Source organism: Saccostrea cucullata, unplaced genomic scaffold (assembly GCF_032062105.1).
Source record: "Saccostrea cucullata isolate Sc308-1 unplaced genomic scaffold, CSIRO_AGI_Scuc_v1 ctg457, whole genome shotgun sequence".
NCBI lineage: Eukaryota > Metazoa > Mollusca > Bivalvia > Ostreida > Ostreidae > Saccostrea > Saccostrea cuccullata.
The window spans coordinates 10949-29635 of record NW_026933724.1 but is presented as its reverse complement, the minus strand read 5'-3'; the positions used below and the strand labels follow the sequence as shown (position 1 = coordinate 29635).

At 34.8% G+C, this 18687-nt stretch overlaps 1 protein-coding gene across 1 annotated transcript; it reads left to right on the top strand.

Moving 5' to 3' along the window:
• Positions 1-7693: 7693 nt before the first annotated feature.
• On the top strand, positions 7694-11389 carry LOC134239162 (prestin-like). The gene is made up of 2 exons (XM_062721326.1): positions 7694-7701; positions 9323-11389. Exons 1-2 carry the CDS (start codon positions 7694-7696, stop codon positions 11364-11366), a joined length of 2052 nt encoding a protein of 683 aa, XP_062577310.1. The 3' UTR covers positions 11367-11389.
• The last annotated feature ends 7298 nt before the right edge of the window (positions 11390-18687 follow it).

The window sequence follows — 18687 nt, the reverse complement described above, 5'->3', positions numbered from 1 at the left end:
TTTTGATAATTTGTTTTGTATTTATGTAAAGTACAAACAAAAGTAATTCATTTTATTATTTATTCAAAAGATTTGATCAAATCATTTAGATATTGTTTATTGTTTATATTGCAATGAGCTTGTGAAATATACAAGCCTTAGCATCAACCATTAAACAGTTCTGACCAAGTATTAAGTTTTTGAAAAGTACGTGAAAGTCGAAAGGTTTGAATGTTGGAACCCAGAGAAATATCCTGTCAAAGAAATATAGCCAGTGAAATAGGAAAGTCATACAATGAACCATTCTAAAGTTATGGTCAAGGTTAAAGTTTTTAAAAGAAGGTCAAAGGGCCAAAACTGTTGATTCCAAGAAAACCTCTTGTCACAAGAAATAAAACCCTAGCACCAACTGATTAAAGCTGTAGGCAAATTTTGCAAAAATGGGTCAAACTCACAGGTTTCAAGATCAAAAATATTTGATCACGATCAAACCCAAAGATAAAAACTTGTCTCAGGAATATCTTGGATATAAATACGCTATCTCTAACTGTTGAAAAGTTATGAAGATTTTTCAAAGGTATATTAAACCCAAAGGTCAGGGTCAAAGGGTTAAATTAATGAGGTCTTGTTTCAAGAAATACACGTGTGAAATATGAAGACCCTGGGACCAACCGTCCATACATAAATGGCCTTCTTTAAATATTTTCAAAAGTAGGTCTAATTCCAAGAGTCAAAATTGTCGGGACCCAAGGAAAGCTCTTGTTCCATAAAATACACATAAAAACATAAACATAAAAGCCCTATTACTATATACCGGGTAAGCACTAAAATTCAAAAGTTATGACTGAAGTTAAAGTTAATCAAAAAAGGGTCAATTTTAACAGTTTAAGGTGAAGGTAAAATTATTGGTACCTGAGGAAGGTCTTGTCACAAGAAATGCATCTGTGAAATATGAAAGCGTTTTAAACCTCATCGTCGGAAACTTTACCACGATATGTAAAGACGAGATCACGGTGGGTTTCCGACTATGTTTAAACTTATATTGCGTATCTGAGCTAAAACAAAAAAATAAAAATGCAAGATTAACTGTAGATTTACCGCAATCGCATCATCTCGGGTCTTTCCGTCAGACTTCGGGAAAAACAACCTCGAATGTATTACCATCACCGGATGTTAAAAATTTATACATCTTCCTGTTTATTCAAATATAGTGTATACGGAGATAGAGAAGTTCCTTCTATGGTATATTTTAGGTAATAGCATTACATTGAATAAAGTTGAACTCCATATTCCACAGATGAAAGGTCTTCATGCATTTATTTCAAAGATCGTGAAAAGGGGGAGTTGTAATGGCGTCTTCCTAGTACATTCGAGGTCGTTTTTCCGCTAGTCGGAAAGGCCCGAGAAGTTGCGATTGGATTTACCGTACATAATATTTGTTATTAACGTTCAAATTAAAACTTTTCACCGATTTTGAACGTAAGTATCCCCGCGTTTCTATAGTTAATCAGCTAAGTTCGAACTAGTCTCGTTTTCCCCAGACTCTCGCTCTCGAGACTTAGCAAAAATTAAGTCTCGAGAGCGAGAGTCTGGGGAAAACGAGACTAAGTTCGAACTCACAATCTTCCGATCACGGACTGAGCTACCATGATGGAACTAGAATTCAGGAAAAGTAGGACTATGGATCTTCATAAACAAACATTCCAAGGTAATTGTAGTGAAGGTACAGGTTTGTTCAAAACCTAGTTCCATCTAGCTCAGTCCGTGATCGGAAGTTATTGAGTTCGAACTCAGCTCGCGACTTACCCTAGTTTAAATCAAAGTACTGAAAGTACTCATGGGAGTTGAACATTGTAATCTGAAAGATCTCACAGGAAGTAGAGGAACATTTTCATGCTTTCAGATTCAAGTCAGCTAGAACTGATTTGTTAGAGATACAACACGAAACATTAAAAATAATTTCAATTGAATTTGAATAGCGAAGGTCGTGGGGCTGATTTTAAATTAGCTGCGGAACTGTAGCTCTCCGAAAAAAATATTTTGATAGACCGGAGAGCTACAGTGCCACCAATTGAAAAAACTGTATATATTTATTGCGCACAAAAAGTGCGCTGTTTCTCGATTTATTTTTCCATGTTTTTGAACTATCATATCAAAATATTACTACATGTAACATGTTCTAAAATATTCCTTCACTTTTTCCACAACAAAACATTCCTTATAATTGTTGTTAATAGCCCATCTGGCCTTGAAATTGAGATCATCTAAAATGTCGTCTATTTATGCTGCAGTTTTGGTTTGCAAGATAATTTGGTCTAACGCACTTCGTGCAAATGTCAAATATAAGAGAACTTCATAGAGGAGGAAGGAATTTTTACAAATCTGTCTTTTTCACGTTTGAGGTAAGAATTAGAAAGATTTAATCCAGAAATAAGCTCAACTTTTCGTGCGCAATAAATGTACAGTTTTTACAATGGGTGGCACTATAGCTCTCCGGTCTGTCAAAATATTTTTTTCGGAGAGCTAACATTTCTGCAGCTACATTTAGATACAGGTCAATTAGTGCAGATTTGATAGAGATACAACACCAAGCATTAGAAATAAGTTCAATTTACTTAGCACCGTTTTTGAAAGTGTGTGTGGGAAGGGGGGGGGGGGGAGGCAGAGAAAAAACAATTCAACTTACCGGATAAAGATTTGACAACAATTTGACCAAACCAAACAAACGCCCCCGACTCTTTTTTGAATGTGTACAAGATATTTGGTCCCAAACAAATAAATACTCTTTATATTCGATGTTACCATCACCAGACACTAGATTGTCATTTTTCTTCCTCTGATTAAAACAAGCATTTGCTATTCTCTTTTGGGTATGAATGGTTCTTTTCGGACACAATAATTAATTTTTATAGAATTCTGTGCTCATCTTTTTTATCAAATATATCTATCTTTATAACTTAATCATTAAGTTTTTTATTCCATAATTTCATTTCAAGTAATTTCTTTATAGAAGTAAGTATGTCTGAATACTTTACATTTTGTTTGTTTTACGTTCGATATTTTTCACTCATATTGAAACACTACAACTTACCGATGGAGCTAGCTTTTTGTAATGGAGCGTAGTGGAGTCAGCCGAGGATTGCCGATTGAAAAATGACAGAAAACTGGGACTTTTTATTTCCATTCGGAAATCAAATTTATGTGTCATTTCTCGAGAGAGATGAATAGAATATACTGAATAGTGACTGACAAAGTACTCTGAATATTCTAAATATTAAATTTTTGACCGGGCGGGGAAAGGGGGGTGAATACAAGCAAAATTTAAGCAATGCACTTTTCTCACTTGCGAAAAAGGAGGCCATGGTATTAATTTTGCATGCAGAGTGCATTCTGCATTGGCCGACACAGATTACGATGTCAAGCTGACCCTAACAAAAAAAATACTATAGTTAACTATAGTTAACTATAGTTTACTATAGTTAACTATAGTGATAACTTTGACACTTTGAAAACTTTGAAAAACTTTGACGAAAACTTTGACACTTTGAAAAACTTTGACGAAAACTTTGAAAAAACTTTGACACTTTGAAAAACTTTGGCGAAAACTTTGACACTTTGAAAAACTTTGGCGAAAACTTTGACACTTTGAAAAACTTTGGCGAAAACTTTGACACTTTGAAAAACTTTGGCGAAAACTTTGACACTTTGAAAAACTTTGGCGAAAACTTTGACACTTTGAAAAACTTTGGTGAAAACTTTGATACATTGAAAAACTTTATCGAAAACTTTGACACTTTGAAAAACTTTATCAAAAACTTTGATACTTCGAAAAACTTTATCGAAATTTTGGATACTTAAAAAAACTTAATCGAAATCTTGGATACTTCGAAAAATTTTATCGAAAACTTGGATGCTTTAAAACTTTGAAAAAGTTTATTGAAAACTTTGACACTTTAAAAAACTTTATCAAAAACTTTTATTCTTCGAGAAACTTAATTGAAAACTTTGACACTTTGAAAAACATTATCGAAGTCTCTGATACTTTGTAAAACTTAATCGAAAACTTGGATACTTTAGAAAACTTTATCAAAAAATTTAACACTTTGAAAAACTTTGTCAAAAACTTGGATACTTTAACACTTCGAAAAACTTTATCGAAAACTTTGACACTTTGAAAAACTTTATCGAAAACTTGAAAAACTTTATCGGAAACTTTGAACATTTAAAAAACTTTATGGAAAACTTGGCTACTTTAACACATAGAAAAACTTAATCGCCAACTTTGACACTTTAAAAAACTTTATCAAAAACTTTGAAAATTTAAAAACTTTATCGAAAACTTGGGATGCTTTGAAAAACTTTATCGAAAAATTTGATGCTTTGAAAAACTTTATCGAAAATTCTGATTCTTTGAAGAACTTTGGCGAAAACTTTGACACTTTGAAAAACTTTGGTGAAAACTTTGACACTTTGAAAAACTTTGGTGAAAACTTTGACACTTTGAAAAACTTTGACAAAAACTTTGACACTTTAAAAAAATTTGGCGAAAACTTTGACACTTTGAAAAACTTTGGCGAAAACTTTGACACTTTGAAAAACTTTGGCGAAAACTTTGACACTTTGAAAAACTTTGGCGAAAACTTTGACACTTTGAAAAACTTTGGCGAAAACTTTGACACTTTGAAAAACTTTGGCGAAAACTTTGACACTTTGAAAAACTTTGACGAAAACTTTGACACTTTGAAAAACTTTGGCGAAAACTTTGACACTTTGAAAAACTTTAGCAGAAACTTTGACACTTTGAAAAACTTTAGCGAAAACTTTGACACTTTGAAAAAACTTTGACACTTTGATTTACTATAGTTAACTATAGTAAACTTTAGTTAACTATAGTTAACTATAGTTAACTATAGTATTTTTTTGTTAGGGGATAACCGTCTGTGGTAGTACACTGGCAGAATAAAGATAAAGCCGGAATGTAGTTACTGTGGAATTTATGAAATTTAGGTTAATTTAGAAAAATGAGATGGACTGTTTTTATTGCGGACGTTTCTGCGAGTTTATATCTATTAGACTGGTACGAGTTTATATTGAATATCACAGGGAAGTAAATTGGTTGACACAGAAGCACCACGGCGGCCGCTATATAATTTATTGTAAAATTACTGCGCTAGAAATCGCGTGACGACCAAGGGAGATTGAACCAAGTTTATCTTTTTAAAAATATAGGTGAGCTAGCGCCGTAGAAATTTTTAAACACAGAAAGGAAGGTCCGTTATCAAGTGATTTATTTTGCTGAATTCTTTAATTTTTATCGAGGCTGGAGTGTGATAAAGTTATGTGAAGTGTATTTTATAGACACATAGGTAAAGAAACGGGTGAGAGAGAGAGAGAGAGAGAGAGAGAGAGAGAGAGAGAGAGTGTGTGTGTGTGTGAGGGTGTGTGTGTGTGTGTGAAGTTTTTGTGTTGAACTATTGGAGTTTTTACGCAACGGAACATTTATGACCTTTACTGGGGAGGGGAGACTCTATATAATATGGCGAAGATGCCGATTAAGGCATTGTATGATCTGGTTTAAGAATAGAATTTCGTGGCAATGTAGCAAAGAAAATACAGGGGAGTAAAAAAGAATATAGAAATGACTCAAAGTGCATGTTGTATAAAGAAATCCAGAGAGTTCCGAATGTGAAGTAGCTTGGTCATTTGGGTCATCTTTGTCAAGAACTGTTAGGTTTTAAAAAGCCATGCACATCAGAATTTTTTTTATGAATAATGGATTTATTCGTTATTTTTAGTGTAAATTCTTGTTTCTGGAATCGTAAGATTGGCTGAATTGACCAATCAGAAATAAGAGTCTATCTTTGGTTGTGCTTAGACGTAAAACAAAAACCTCCCTTGTCTTTGTTTAGAACAATCAGATAAAGACTCGGGCTTTTCCGTCAAAAAAGGGGAAATTTTAATTGCAATTATGCGGTTATCTTTAAACTGTAAGCTACACAATAAATAAACATAGTTATTTAATGATACAACGAAATTGTTATCGTACGGTCTATCTATAGTAATTTTCACAGTTTGGTTTTCCCAGAATGCACGACCATGAAGCTGAGCATGCGTATTCAAGGAATTTGGACTAACGTAGTTGCTAGCGCTCGAGAGCGCTAGCAAATGGTTCAACTCCCAAAAATCAGGTAGCAACTGTTTCTTCGCCTATCACTCGGCACTTTGAAGTGAAAGTTTCGATTCCCTTGGATGAAACATAAAAAAAAAACCGTGTCACGATAGGTGGTGGCAGGTTGATAAAACCCCATTCCTAAATGGCTCTAAGTACGAAGTTAGGGTGCAAATTTAAAGTCCTTCCGAGGCGTGTAATGACGTCACTATATTAGTGAAAAATTCTCGAATGGGACGTAAAACAACAATCAATAAAGCGAATCCTGGTCCCTCATGTCGCATGCAGTAGGTGGTCAAGGTTTTATAATCATATGTTTTACCAAACCCCTTTCTTTAATCCTCACTAAGATATTAAAGTAGTGAAGGAGAAACTTCAAGAGTAATGTGCAAGTGGCGTAAATCAGATACGGACTTTAAAAAACATACAATTTGGAACATTTGAAATTTAACCAAAATCAACAACATAAAAACTTAGGACTTTTCAACTTGATATACAACTATTTCCCATGATGAATTAAAGCCCAGGCTTTTTGCATCATTGACAGCTGCTTTTTTAAAATAAAAATGGAACTTGTAAATTTACTCATTAGTCATTTGCATTTCTTTGTTAAAAACAATATGATTGTATACAAAAGTACTCTGAAGTTGATGTTAGAAAGATGCTCGAGTTTCTGATTGACAACATTTATGTGGTTTTTGGAGACCAGGTCTACCAACAATTTATAGGAATTTCCATGGGTAACAATTGCGCCCCGTTATTAGCAGACCTATTTATGTACATGTATTTATACTAAGTAGAATTTGTTCAGAGCATTTGCTGTTGCCTTCAACTTCACATTTAGATATAACGACGACCTACTTATGCAACAATATATATATACCATATATATATATATATCTCAGTAGATTCGATACGGAAAAGCATGTTCTACGTATGAACAATTTGTAAAACGAGGTAAGTTATTGACAAACAAGTTGATGAAGCAAGAATATCAGCAGTCTCGTTTAAAATCATCATTTCGTAAGTTCCATGGTCGATACAATGACATTGTTAAATGCTGACTAATGTTTTTTATACTGATTTTTATGCAATTATTTACAAACTGAATTGTCCACGGATTTTTTCCTGACAAGGAGCACACGACGGGTGTGACGGGTCGGCAGTGGATGTTCACTTCTCCATGGCACCTGATCGGAGTGATCCCACCTCTGATGTTTAGAGGTCCGTGTTTGTTTTGCTCCTCTTTTGGAATGTTTAATGGACTGTTGAGCTTGAATACTGTTCATTATCTCCACATTTTTATTATATATGTTATCACTTGAAACAGAATAACGTTCTAAAGTAACACACATGAAGTGAAACATGTCATTTTTTTGTGTCTTGTAGTCTTGAAATTACCACATATCGATAATAAAATTGACAATTTAAAAAAGACAGTGCTATGTCTCCATACTAAATCACAGAGGACTTTTTTCTAGCACCAGAGTGTGTTCTATTTTTTTTTTTAAACCGGTGATATAACTTAAGAAGTGGCCTATAATTATGACGACGTAAGTATTGATTATCACTGTTTTGTTAATTTTTGATATATTTATTTACATTGTGATAAGAAATATCAGATAAGGAGAAACTTTTAGGATTATGTATTTTATTTATTTTTTCCCAAGCTGTTACCATGTCAGACATCTGTGCTAAAAATTAACGAAGACCAGAGAATCCTTTTTTTCTAGAGAGTGTTAATGGTAGATTTTTCATATTTTATTTGAAAATATAGACATTTAATGTACAATGGAATTGATTTCTACAAGTGTAACGGGAGAGGAGAAAATGCAGCGGACCAGACCGGGATTCGAACCCCGGCCCCCTGAAAATCCGGTCAGGTGCTCTACCAACTGAGCTATCTGGCCACCGGCGATCGAACCCGGCTGACCGTCACACAAGAAATGGACCGTCGCAACTCAACTCGCAGTATGTGCAATGTTAAATACTGAATAGTGACTGACAAAGTACTCAGAATATTCAAAATATTGAATTTCTGACCGTGGCAGGGAAAGGGGTGGGGGTGAATACACGCAAAACTAGAGCTAGAAATTTTCTCACGAAAATGAGGTTCTGGTATTACTTTTGCAGAGTGCATTCTGCATTGGCTGACACAGATTACGATGTCAAGCTGATAACCTTTTGTGGTGGTAGTTATCAAACTATTCAGAAAAAATGGTAAGACTGGCAGGATAAAGATAAAGCCATAATGCAGTTACTGTGGAATTTGTCTTTTATCTGCAAAAACATTAACATTGCCCATAACTTTTGTTTGGTTCGAGCTACAAGTATAGCTTTAATATTTCAAATTTGTATTCCTTGTGGTAAGGAATTTTTTGGTACCAACATATTTGAACTTGGAGTTAAAATAAAAATAAATTACAAAACTGAAACTTGGTCATACTTTTTTAAAAAGTGAGTGCTGAGCTCTCTTACTTCACATAAGTATTCACTGTACCTTGACATTTCCTTGTGTGTAAGGATATTTGATCAATTGATCTTGACCATAGAGTTTAATGACCCTTTTTTTAAAAACCTTAACCTTGGCTAATACTTTTGAACAGTTAGCACTAGGGCGTTTGTATTTCACAGTCCTATGTATTCCTTGTGACAAAACATTTCTATAATTTTGACCTTGAAATTTGACCTATATTTGAAGTAAAAGTTTAAGAATCTTAGTTTTGCCAAAACTGTCATGCGATAGCAGTTTTTTACTCACACATCTTGATTGACTTAACTATATCAATCATTCACCATTAAACTAATAAAATCAAGATGTGTTTGTGAAACACTGATGTCCCCGTGTGGCATGCAGCTTCTGACGAGGGTTGAATTTTCTCAAATGCATGTCAAACTCCAAAGGTCAAGGTCAAAATTGTTGGTACCAAAAGGAATGTACCTGTGAAATATGAAAAACATAGCCTCATCCACTCAAAAATTATGAGCAAGGTTATAGATTTTAAATAGACAGACAGACGAGCGGACAGGGCAGAAAACTATATACCGTAACCCCCGAATCTTCGATTCCGGGGGGGGGGCATAAAAATTGTTTCTAGAATTTAATGTAAATGACAGTTAATTATTTGTTGTTTTAATGTTGCAATATAGTCATTGCGTAAGATTTTTTTTCAGACTCACTGATCTTCAAAACCATGAACTGGAAAAATATCCACCTGACGGAGACTTTTCTGAACATCTAACTCTGGTCCGGATTCCGAAAACCCAAGCCAAGTTGGAAGATCTTACGGAGAACCAAAGAGACGGGAATATCCAAGCACCCTCATGGTTAACCTATAAATCCGTGTTGGCGTATATATACTCTCTGTTTCCCATTGTAAGTGTACTGCGTCATTACAAAATCAAAGAATACCTCTTGAAAGATGCAGTCAGTGGTCTATCGACAGCGTGTTTGCATTTTCCACAAGGAATGGCTTTCGGTATATTATCATCTCTAGCCCCAAAGTATGGACTTTATACGTCATTCTTTCCGGTTGTTCTTTATGTATTATTCGGAACCTGTCCGTTTGTGTCTTTCGGAACAAACGCCGTCATCTCGTTATTCACTGCAAATCTCATACAAGATCAGGTGACTACACCGGAATCGAGTAGAGGTACTAACAGTTCTAACAACACCGATGGACAAATAGATGAGGAGGAGTTCGTGGAAATGAAGGCGGCCATTGCTGCTGGTTCCTCGTTTATAGTGGGGGTGCTTCTTCTTGTTTTGGGATTACTAAGACTTGGATTCATTGCATCATACATGTCATCTCCTTTTGTTGGAGCCTTTACAACCACTGCTGCTATCCACATCATGAGCAGCCAGGTTCCGAAGAGCCTCGGAGTTCGAATACCTTCTGTTTCAGGTCCCGGTAAGATTGTGATAATGTACATCGAAATCTTCAAGAACATCACGTCGGCAAATGTTGGATCCATTGTAACATCCATTGTATGCATAATTATTTTGATATTTGTGAAAGATTTCATCAATGAAAAGTTCAAAACGAAAATGTTTATGCCCGTTCCAATAGACCTTATTCTTGTCATTTTGGGCAGTGTCGTGTCCTATTTTGGCGAATTACATTCTCAGTTCAGTATTCCAGTGGTCGGCAATATTCCACCGGGTGTGCCAGCCCCCACCCTTCCAGACCTGAGAAGTGGCATAATAGGAAACTCTGTCGTTATTGCTATCATCATATTTGTTCTGACCATATCAATGACCAAAGTCTGTGAATCCAAGAACGCCATCAACGCTGATCAGGAGCTGGTGGCGTATGGAATGTCGAACTTTGGCAGTTCCTTCTTTCGTTGTTTTCCCTCATGCGTGGCGCCACCGCGTACCATCTTACTAAAATCTATGGACGCGAAAACTACCATGAATGGCATTTTTTCTGCCCTGGTGATTTTGCTTATTTTGCTATTTCTGGGAGAATATTTCCAGTATTTACCGTTAGCTGTGCTGTCTATAATGGTCATCATGGCGGTCAAGAACCTCCTCCTTCAGTTTCGCGATTTACCCCGGTTATGGAGGATCAACAAATATGACTTTACTGTTTGGACCGCCACCTTAGCTACAGGGGTGCTTATTGACTTTCCCTATGCTTTGTATTGCGGTGTGGGACTGAGTGTTCTTCTGGTAGTATTTCAAAGTCAGAGAGGTAAAAAAGGACTAATTGGAAAACTGCAAAATGAAGACTTGTACGTTGGAGAAACAAACTTCACAGTTTTACCGCGTGGTGTAAAGGTCTTTAAGATGGAATCGTCACTTTACTTTGCAACATCTGAATCCTTTCGTGAAAGTTTGTACCGTGTAGCCTGGGACCCTAGAACGCTTAAACCTCACGATTCAAACAACGAAGTCAGCCTCTCCGTGGAATCTATTCCTACCAAGGAGAACGATAAAACGAAAGTAGAGAAGACATGCAGCGAGGAGAGGCTGGTTATCATTGACTGCTCTTCCTTTAACTACGTAGACGTCAATGGGATATCCGCCCTCTCTCTCGTTGTCAGGGAGTACCGCTATGTCGGGATAAAGGTGCTCTTGACTAGATGTACAGAGAGTTTTCTGTCCGTTATGAGGAGGTCAGAGTTGATAGAGACGGTGGGAGAAGAAAACGTTTTTCCGGATATCGTGGATGCAGTAGCACTCAATATTTCAGATGATTCTACTCGTCTTTAGAGCATCGGCAAATTTTAAATGAAAATCAAACAATTTCAATTATTTCCATATGACACACATATACCCTGGTAATTCATACAATGTATAATTTAGAATTTATTTTTTTATTGAAGTATTAAGTTAGTGATATGTATACATGTACATGTATCAAAAATCAAATTAATTAATACAACCTACTCCAATTTTTTGATTTAAAGATGCTTTCAATTAATTTGTTACTTTTTCAACCTTTCCCCAGGGAAAACCTTACATTAGATAATCATATTATTGATTTTATAGAAAAAGATTTATAAAGTAAAAATGAACTAAACTTAAAATTTGTGCAAAATCTTATACGTGAAAAGGAGAAAACACTTGCTGTGGCCTTCAGCTCGACATTTAGATATATCGACGACGTATTGTCAATTAATAATGGTAATTTCCATTCCTACGTCGATATGATATATCCTGGAGAGCTTGAGATAAAAGATACCACAGAGTCTGACACATCTGTTTCATACATGGATATTTTACTTGAAAGGGACGTTAATGGTAATCTAACAACCAAGCTATATGATAAACGTGATGACTTTAACTTTTCTATCGTCAATTTCCATTACTTATGCAGCAATATACCTTCATCACCTGCATACGGAGTTTATATATCTCAGTTGATTCGATACGCAAGAGGATGTATACGTACGAACAATTTCTAAAACGAGGTAGATTATCGACAAGCAAGTTTATGAAACAAGAATATCAGCAGTCTCGTTTAAAGTCATCATTTCGTAAGTTCTATGGTCGATACAACGACCTTGTCAGCAAATACAATTTATCATTAAGTCATATGCTGACTGACGTTTTTCATACTAATTGTTAGTCCATTATTTGTACATTGAATTGACGAATTTTTTCCGTTATTTCCCGATCATGACAAGGAGCACAAGGCGGGTGTGACCGGTCAGCAGGTGATGCTCACTCCTCCATGGCACCTGATCCCACCTCTGATGTTTCGGAGGCCCTGTGTTTGCTCTGCTCCTAATTTGTATTGTTTTATGGACTTTAATATTGAATACTGTTCGTTATCTCCATATCCCTCTCAACTAGAATAGAAATCAAATAGGGATCAGCCCTTCAAGTACTTAATGGGGCCGTTTTGCAACAATTGAATGGTTGTATATTGTTTAGAAGACGATTCTGAACATCTTTTAGCAATACTGCTTATCAAAATGTGTTTCTCTTTGGAGGTATAAAGAAAAACAGATTAAGCATTTTGACCCCTTACGGCCCCTAATTACGCAACATATGATCATAATTTTACAAGATATTGTTGCAGATTGTCAAGTCAAACATTTTTGCTTCAGCAATGTATTGTAAAAAATTGTTCATTAAAGAGGGATGGATAAACGACTTTTGGCCCTTCTGAGACCCTTAATTGAGGGGTCAGCCCCACTTTTTTTATATTACATAAAAGCTCTACATTCTGCACATCTTCGCTTCAGTATTTTCTAACAAATTATGAACAGGTCAGAAGATATGAAACAAAAGGTGTCAAATTTTGTGAGATGTTTCTGAGATGTTTTTCGAGTCCTACCGAGCTCCGGCGCCTTTTGCGCTAGAAAGATTTGGATCAGAACATCCTTAATATCTCGAGATAGAAAGTGACGCCATCATCGAAAAAAAATTATTTTCCGAATAAATAGCAAAAGGGCTTGCCATAAATATGCTTACTTTCGTTTTCCTGAATCTTAAACTTTTAGCAGTTGATCAACGAAGCTGCCATCATTATTGTTATTTCAAACAAGGGATTTATAGCATTTTTGTCTACACGGTACTATTATTCTGGGTATTACATACTCAGTCTTTTTCTTATAACTCATAATATGGCAAGTCCTTTTGCTATTTATTCGGAAAATAAAATTCATCTTCAAATTACAGAGATATCTCTCATTTAAGAGAGATATCTCTTAGAAAATAGATATATCTCCCAACTTAAAGAAATATCTCTCATTTTTAAGAGTTATCTCTATGAGAAAGAACTATCTCTTAAACTTAAAGAGATATTTCTAATACTCAGAAACATATCTCTTTCACTCAGTGAGATATCTCTTTTTGTAAGAGATATCTCTTCCACTTAAACAGATATCTCTTTCTACTTGAGAGATATCTTTTTCGTGAAAAGAGATATCTCTCAAGGTTAAAGAGATATTTCTTTCACTCAGAGAGATATCTCTTTTACTTTGGGAAATATTTTTCAAAGACAAAGAGATATCTATCTCTCAAAGTAAAAGAGATATCTCTCTTAGTTTATCTTAAGAGATATCTCTCAAAGTAAAAGAGATATCTTTCAAAAGTGTCTAAAAGAGATATCGCTCAAGCAAAAAGTGACATCTTTTTATTGCAAAGAGATATCTCTCTTCATTATTTTTATTTAAATTGCGTTTTTAACGACTTCTCCTTTTACCGGAAGTAAGCTTTTTATTCACGGAAGTAAATTAAAGTATTGTATATTTCGACATATTCCTGATATTCTACATTATAGCTTGACTAAACTTGAGACGTAATTCAGTGTTGTTTTGACTTCATTTTTGTAATTCACGTGACCCCGTCTATTAGTTTACTGTCAGAGCCCTCAAAAAGGAAGCCGTGGTGATAACACATGAATTAAATCTACGCTTTATGAAAGAGTGCAGAAATTATTTTGATCAAAAAATAAACATTCTGTATCAAACAGAAGAAAGTGATATAAACTTTTTTAAATCAAATTCATGAAGCATTTTGTAAACGTATAACTCAATATTAATTGTAAAACACACTAGTAAACAAAGTACTCTCCTGCGTAGTATTACGACTGCGTACGCATCATCCATTGTTTACTTCCGGTGAAATATTAATTCGGACCAGGTGAAATTCGGATAATTCAAAAAGGTTTCTAGACTTACCAATTATTGAAATTTCTACTTCAAATTAAATAAAAAACGCAAATTTATATTATTCACAGTTTTGTTTTTAGTCTGTTAATTTAAAAAAATTTATCAAAACTCGTTAAAAAATCACATTTGTAAAATCTAGCATGAAAATTGTTTGACGGTTGACCCCGTCTTTCAGTACTGTCTCAGTACTTTGATTCTAATTTGATTCCCGATCCCGCGGTTGGTTTATTCCATAAATGGACTAGTCCAATAATAATAAACAACGCAGTTCAACCAGTCATTGTCTCAAGATGCATGATCTATTATGCGTCTCTGTTCAGATGCATACAATAAATAAGAAACAAGTGCAAATCTGGGATTTTTATTTCCACAAAGGCCTAAGTATTGAATTTACTTATTTCGTTCTCTTTTAAAATGTTGATAATGCGGCATGATTTGGTAACAGATTTTACAATGATGCTCGAAATCAATTTAGATCGAAGGGCAGATCACTCCACTTGCAGACCCCCCCCCCCCCCCCCCCCCCCCCCGTATGCAGTGTAGAGATGATTCTTCTAAAAGTTAAATAAAATCAAGATTTCATTTACACAAGGTTCTCAAAATATAAAGTAAGGAAACATTTTAAACCCACAGTATTTCTCAAAAGGTTTATCACTCCTCATGCAGATATTGATTGATTAAAGAGGCTGGGGGGTGGCAGCCATTTTTAGACTATTTCAATCTCCTTTAAAAGGAGAGCTCCATATAAAGATATACAAAAATGATCAAATTTTAAAACTAAAATGTATGAATTTTTTCTTTGTCAAATGATAGTTGACAGCTAAAGATACCGTATCTAAAAAGTTAAGTTAAATCTGGTGGCTAATTTGGGATTAATTTGTTGACCCACCAGCCTCCTTAAGTCAGGCAAGCTTTTTAAAAAGCTGTTACTTGTAATATAATAAAAGGAAATGACCTTGTCACTAAAAAGATAGTCTCGGTCAACCAGACGCTCGGCTGTCTCCGTAAACTCCGACCAGCAGAGAGTAAAGGGGGTTTGTAACCGTCAGAGGGCGCTATCTTGTTTTCATTTTGACGATCCTTTTTGAAAACAAATGTTATATGTTTATTCTTCTGGATTGTGACTTTATATTAATAAATTGTTATCTTTAATTTGGGACACCAAACGCGAAATCACAATAACAACAGAAGGAATGTGTATTACGCAGGTAGGGCTACACTACTTTCACTTTTGCTGTCGATAGCATATTTGCAAGACATTATTAAACACACTTACATATAACTGGTGGGCATTACTGTTAACAATTCCTCTCTAACAGCTTTAACTTTTAGACATATATAACTTTTACATCTTTAACTTATTTTTCTGCCGATTTATCATGTATTTGTTTAAATAATGTAGGTGTGTTCTTTTCAGCCAATCAAAAACTTTACCAGAATTTCGGTAAGCCTCGTTTTGGCGTTAAAAACGATATCACGTATCTTTACCAGATACCTCTGGCTGGTCGGAGATTTACGGAGACAGCCGAGTGTCTGGTTGAACGAGACTACTAAAAAGAAAGTATGCTTTCAAAAGTCAAAATGAATTTTCCAGCTTTGAATCGGTTAAAAATCCGAAGGGTGAATGATTTCTACAAAATGTGCAAACGCAGAAAGAATACATTCGAGCAAGAACTTGATTCTTCCAACTACGGATATTTGGAGGAAAGGTTGCAGCAAGAGTTGCCTTATTCTCTCAAGGTAGGTAGCCTGGTACGAGTGTGGGGGTTCGGATTACTTAAATTTGGCAATTCTAGATGATCTGTTTAGATTTACTCTGTTGAAAATATAAAAATATTTACTGTGCAGTGTTTGGACCACTGGTTTTTCTCGATTAAGACATTTATTCAGATTGTCCACTGCAAAAATGAACCCATGATAGATTCTTAAATGATATATATCAATTGTGTTATTAAGGTCTTCCGCTCAGGCGGAAGACCTTCTACTGATTCTGATGGTTAAGATTATTAAGGTCTTCCGCTCAGGCGGAAGACCTTCTACTGATTCTGATGGTTAAGATTATTCCCTATTATTCTTTTTTTTTTTTTTCCTAGACGCCAACTTTGAGACCTCGTAACTCGCTCATTTCTGAACGGATTTCGCTCAAATTTTCAGAGTTTTTGGACGTTACAAAACTCAATTAAAATGTTTTCATACATTTCAAAAATTCCCTTCCGCTTTTGAGTTATTTCCCTTTAAGTGAAAATTTGGTACTGTTCGTTTCCAGACAAAGGCTCAGAAATGACAAAAGCTGGAGCAGAATGTCTACTGCATTCAAATACTAGAAGAATTGAAGTTGTGCACATCGGTTTTTCTTTTTCGATTTCTGCGCTCCAAACGGTGCTAGATAGGGGTCAAAAATGAGAATGCCTAAAAGCGCCAAATTTTACATATATTTCCTTGTGTATCTTTTAAACTAAAAATAATTTGTTAAGACATATTTCACAAATATTGTGCATAATTTTAAGATCTATCATTTGACATCATTAAAAAGGGGCTGGCCCCTCAAATTAGGGGTCAAGGGAGCATGAAAGTTTTTGCATTATAACTCAAAAACGGTAAATATTTCGATATGGTTATCGATTTGAAATGGGTCTTTAACATCTTATTGATCTCATGAAAACGTTATTTTGTTCGAATCTTGTGTTATTGAATGAGCAGCAAACTTTATGTACAGGTAACTGATTAATTTTATACAGCAAGTGAAGAATTCTTTATGCGTACGCGTTTAACACGTATAACTGAAATAAACTGGATAAGAATAATATACTTAACTAAACTGAATGTTAAACTTTGTTGAAATAAAGTTTTTAACGTATTCTCTAGCTGGATGTCATACAGATTATTCAGAGACAACTTTCTCCTTGTATTTAGTTTGAATTACAAGACGGGAGATAGGAAAAATACTTATCATCTCTCATTCGATTGATACTCAATGTTGCATTATTTATTAAAAAAAAAATCAAGCTTAAAATAATTCACTGTCATTTTATTCATGCATCGTGAATTTTCGTCGGACCTTGACTGCTTTGTTTACAGTTGTGCAACCTGTTTATCGATCGCGCATGCATTGACCTATATACATTCCGGAGGTCAACATTACCGCTCTTTGATTTTTACGCGAGTCCCAGAGTTATCTAAAACGATGCTAGTCATCGATTTACTCAGTTTAAAATCAAGAATTTGTTATTTGCGTAAATCGTAAGAATATTTCTAGACACAAATATAAAGGTTTCCTTGAACATGTACGAGTATTTAAAGATAAAATGTCTGATTCTATTCTTTGACGAATGAATAAGAGGCGCTGCGATTTTGCTCAGGTACAGATGATTTCTCTGGACGAGTCCATCGGTTACACTGAAAGGTGACGCAGGATGACCTATCGATAACTCTGCCAATTTTGATAGTGATTGTAATTGCACATGTACATAAATTAATGTTTGAATTCTACCCTTGTGAAGTCCATTATAGTTTCGTTATTTAAAGAATCGGGGATATCACAACTGCAACTTAATTGTTTTTAATTTGAACGGATGATTCTATATTATTGGAAAGGTACACATTTTTTAGGCGCCGTCGTCTCCCTCTCAACTTTGAAGTAATTGCAATCGTTATATGTATACGGGCCTATATCAAGTTATTCTAATTGTTGCTTAATTTATTTCAGAAAAAATTGCGATGTTGTTTAAATTAGCAATTACAAATAAACATGACAAATGCACACAGTAAATTGTAAGTGGAAGTGACGTTTTCAATTCTCATGAAAATCGAAAATAAAATTAAGTAACTTTGAGTTTTGCATAATTTGCTACATAACTTATCATTGTATTTTTCCGAATAATATGCTCATAAATTTCTTTTATTTCCTCAAATAAAAAGCTAGAATATCACAATGACACGATTTTATGTGCATGTACATGATATTAACTAAACTACATGCTGTTTTACACAGAAGAGCACCCAACATGAGATTTAAGAATACGAGAAAAAAAAAGTATAATTAGAAATTCTTCTAACAAATGCAAAATTTCTTCCTGTAATTTCATACAAATATTCCAAGCCTTTCTTTCGTGTTTATTGGACTAAAAGAGATTAAATTATTAAATTTCCTCTCATTGCGATACGTAACCCCCTGAAATGATACAATGCTTTCCTTCAGAGTCGAGAATGGCAGGTCAGGGCTGGTGTTGAAATCCATGTTTACTCCATAACCTTTTAATATTAACCAAAAATCATACGCGATATTGTTTTTAATTCGCAGGTTGTCAAATAAATTTAAGAAAAGGTCGGCAGAGATGAGTATGCCTCACTAAACTTTTTTATTCATAAACTTTTTAATTTCTAGAATGTACAATCGAGCATCGAAGTGT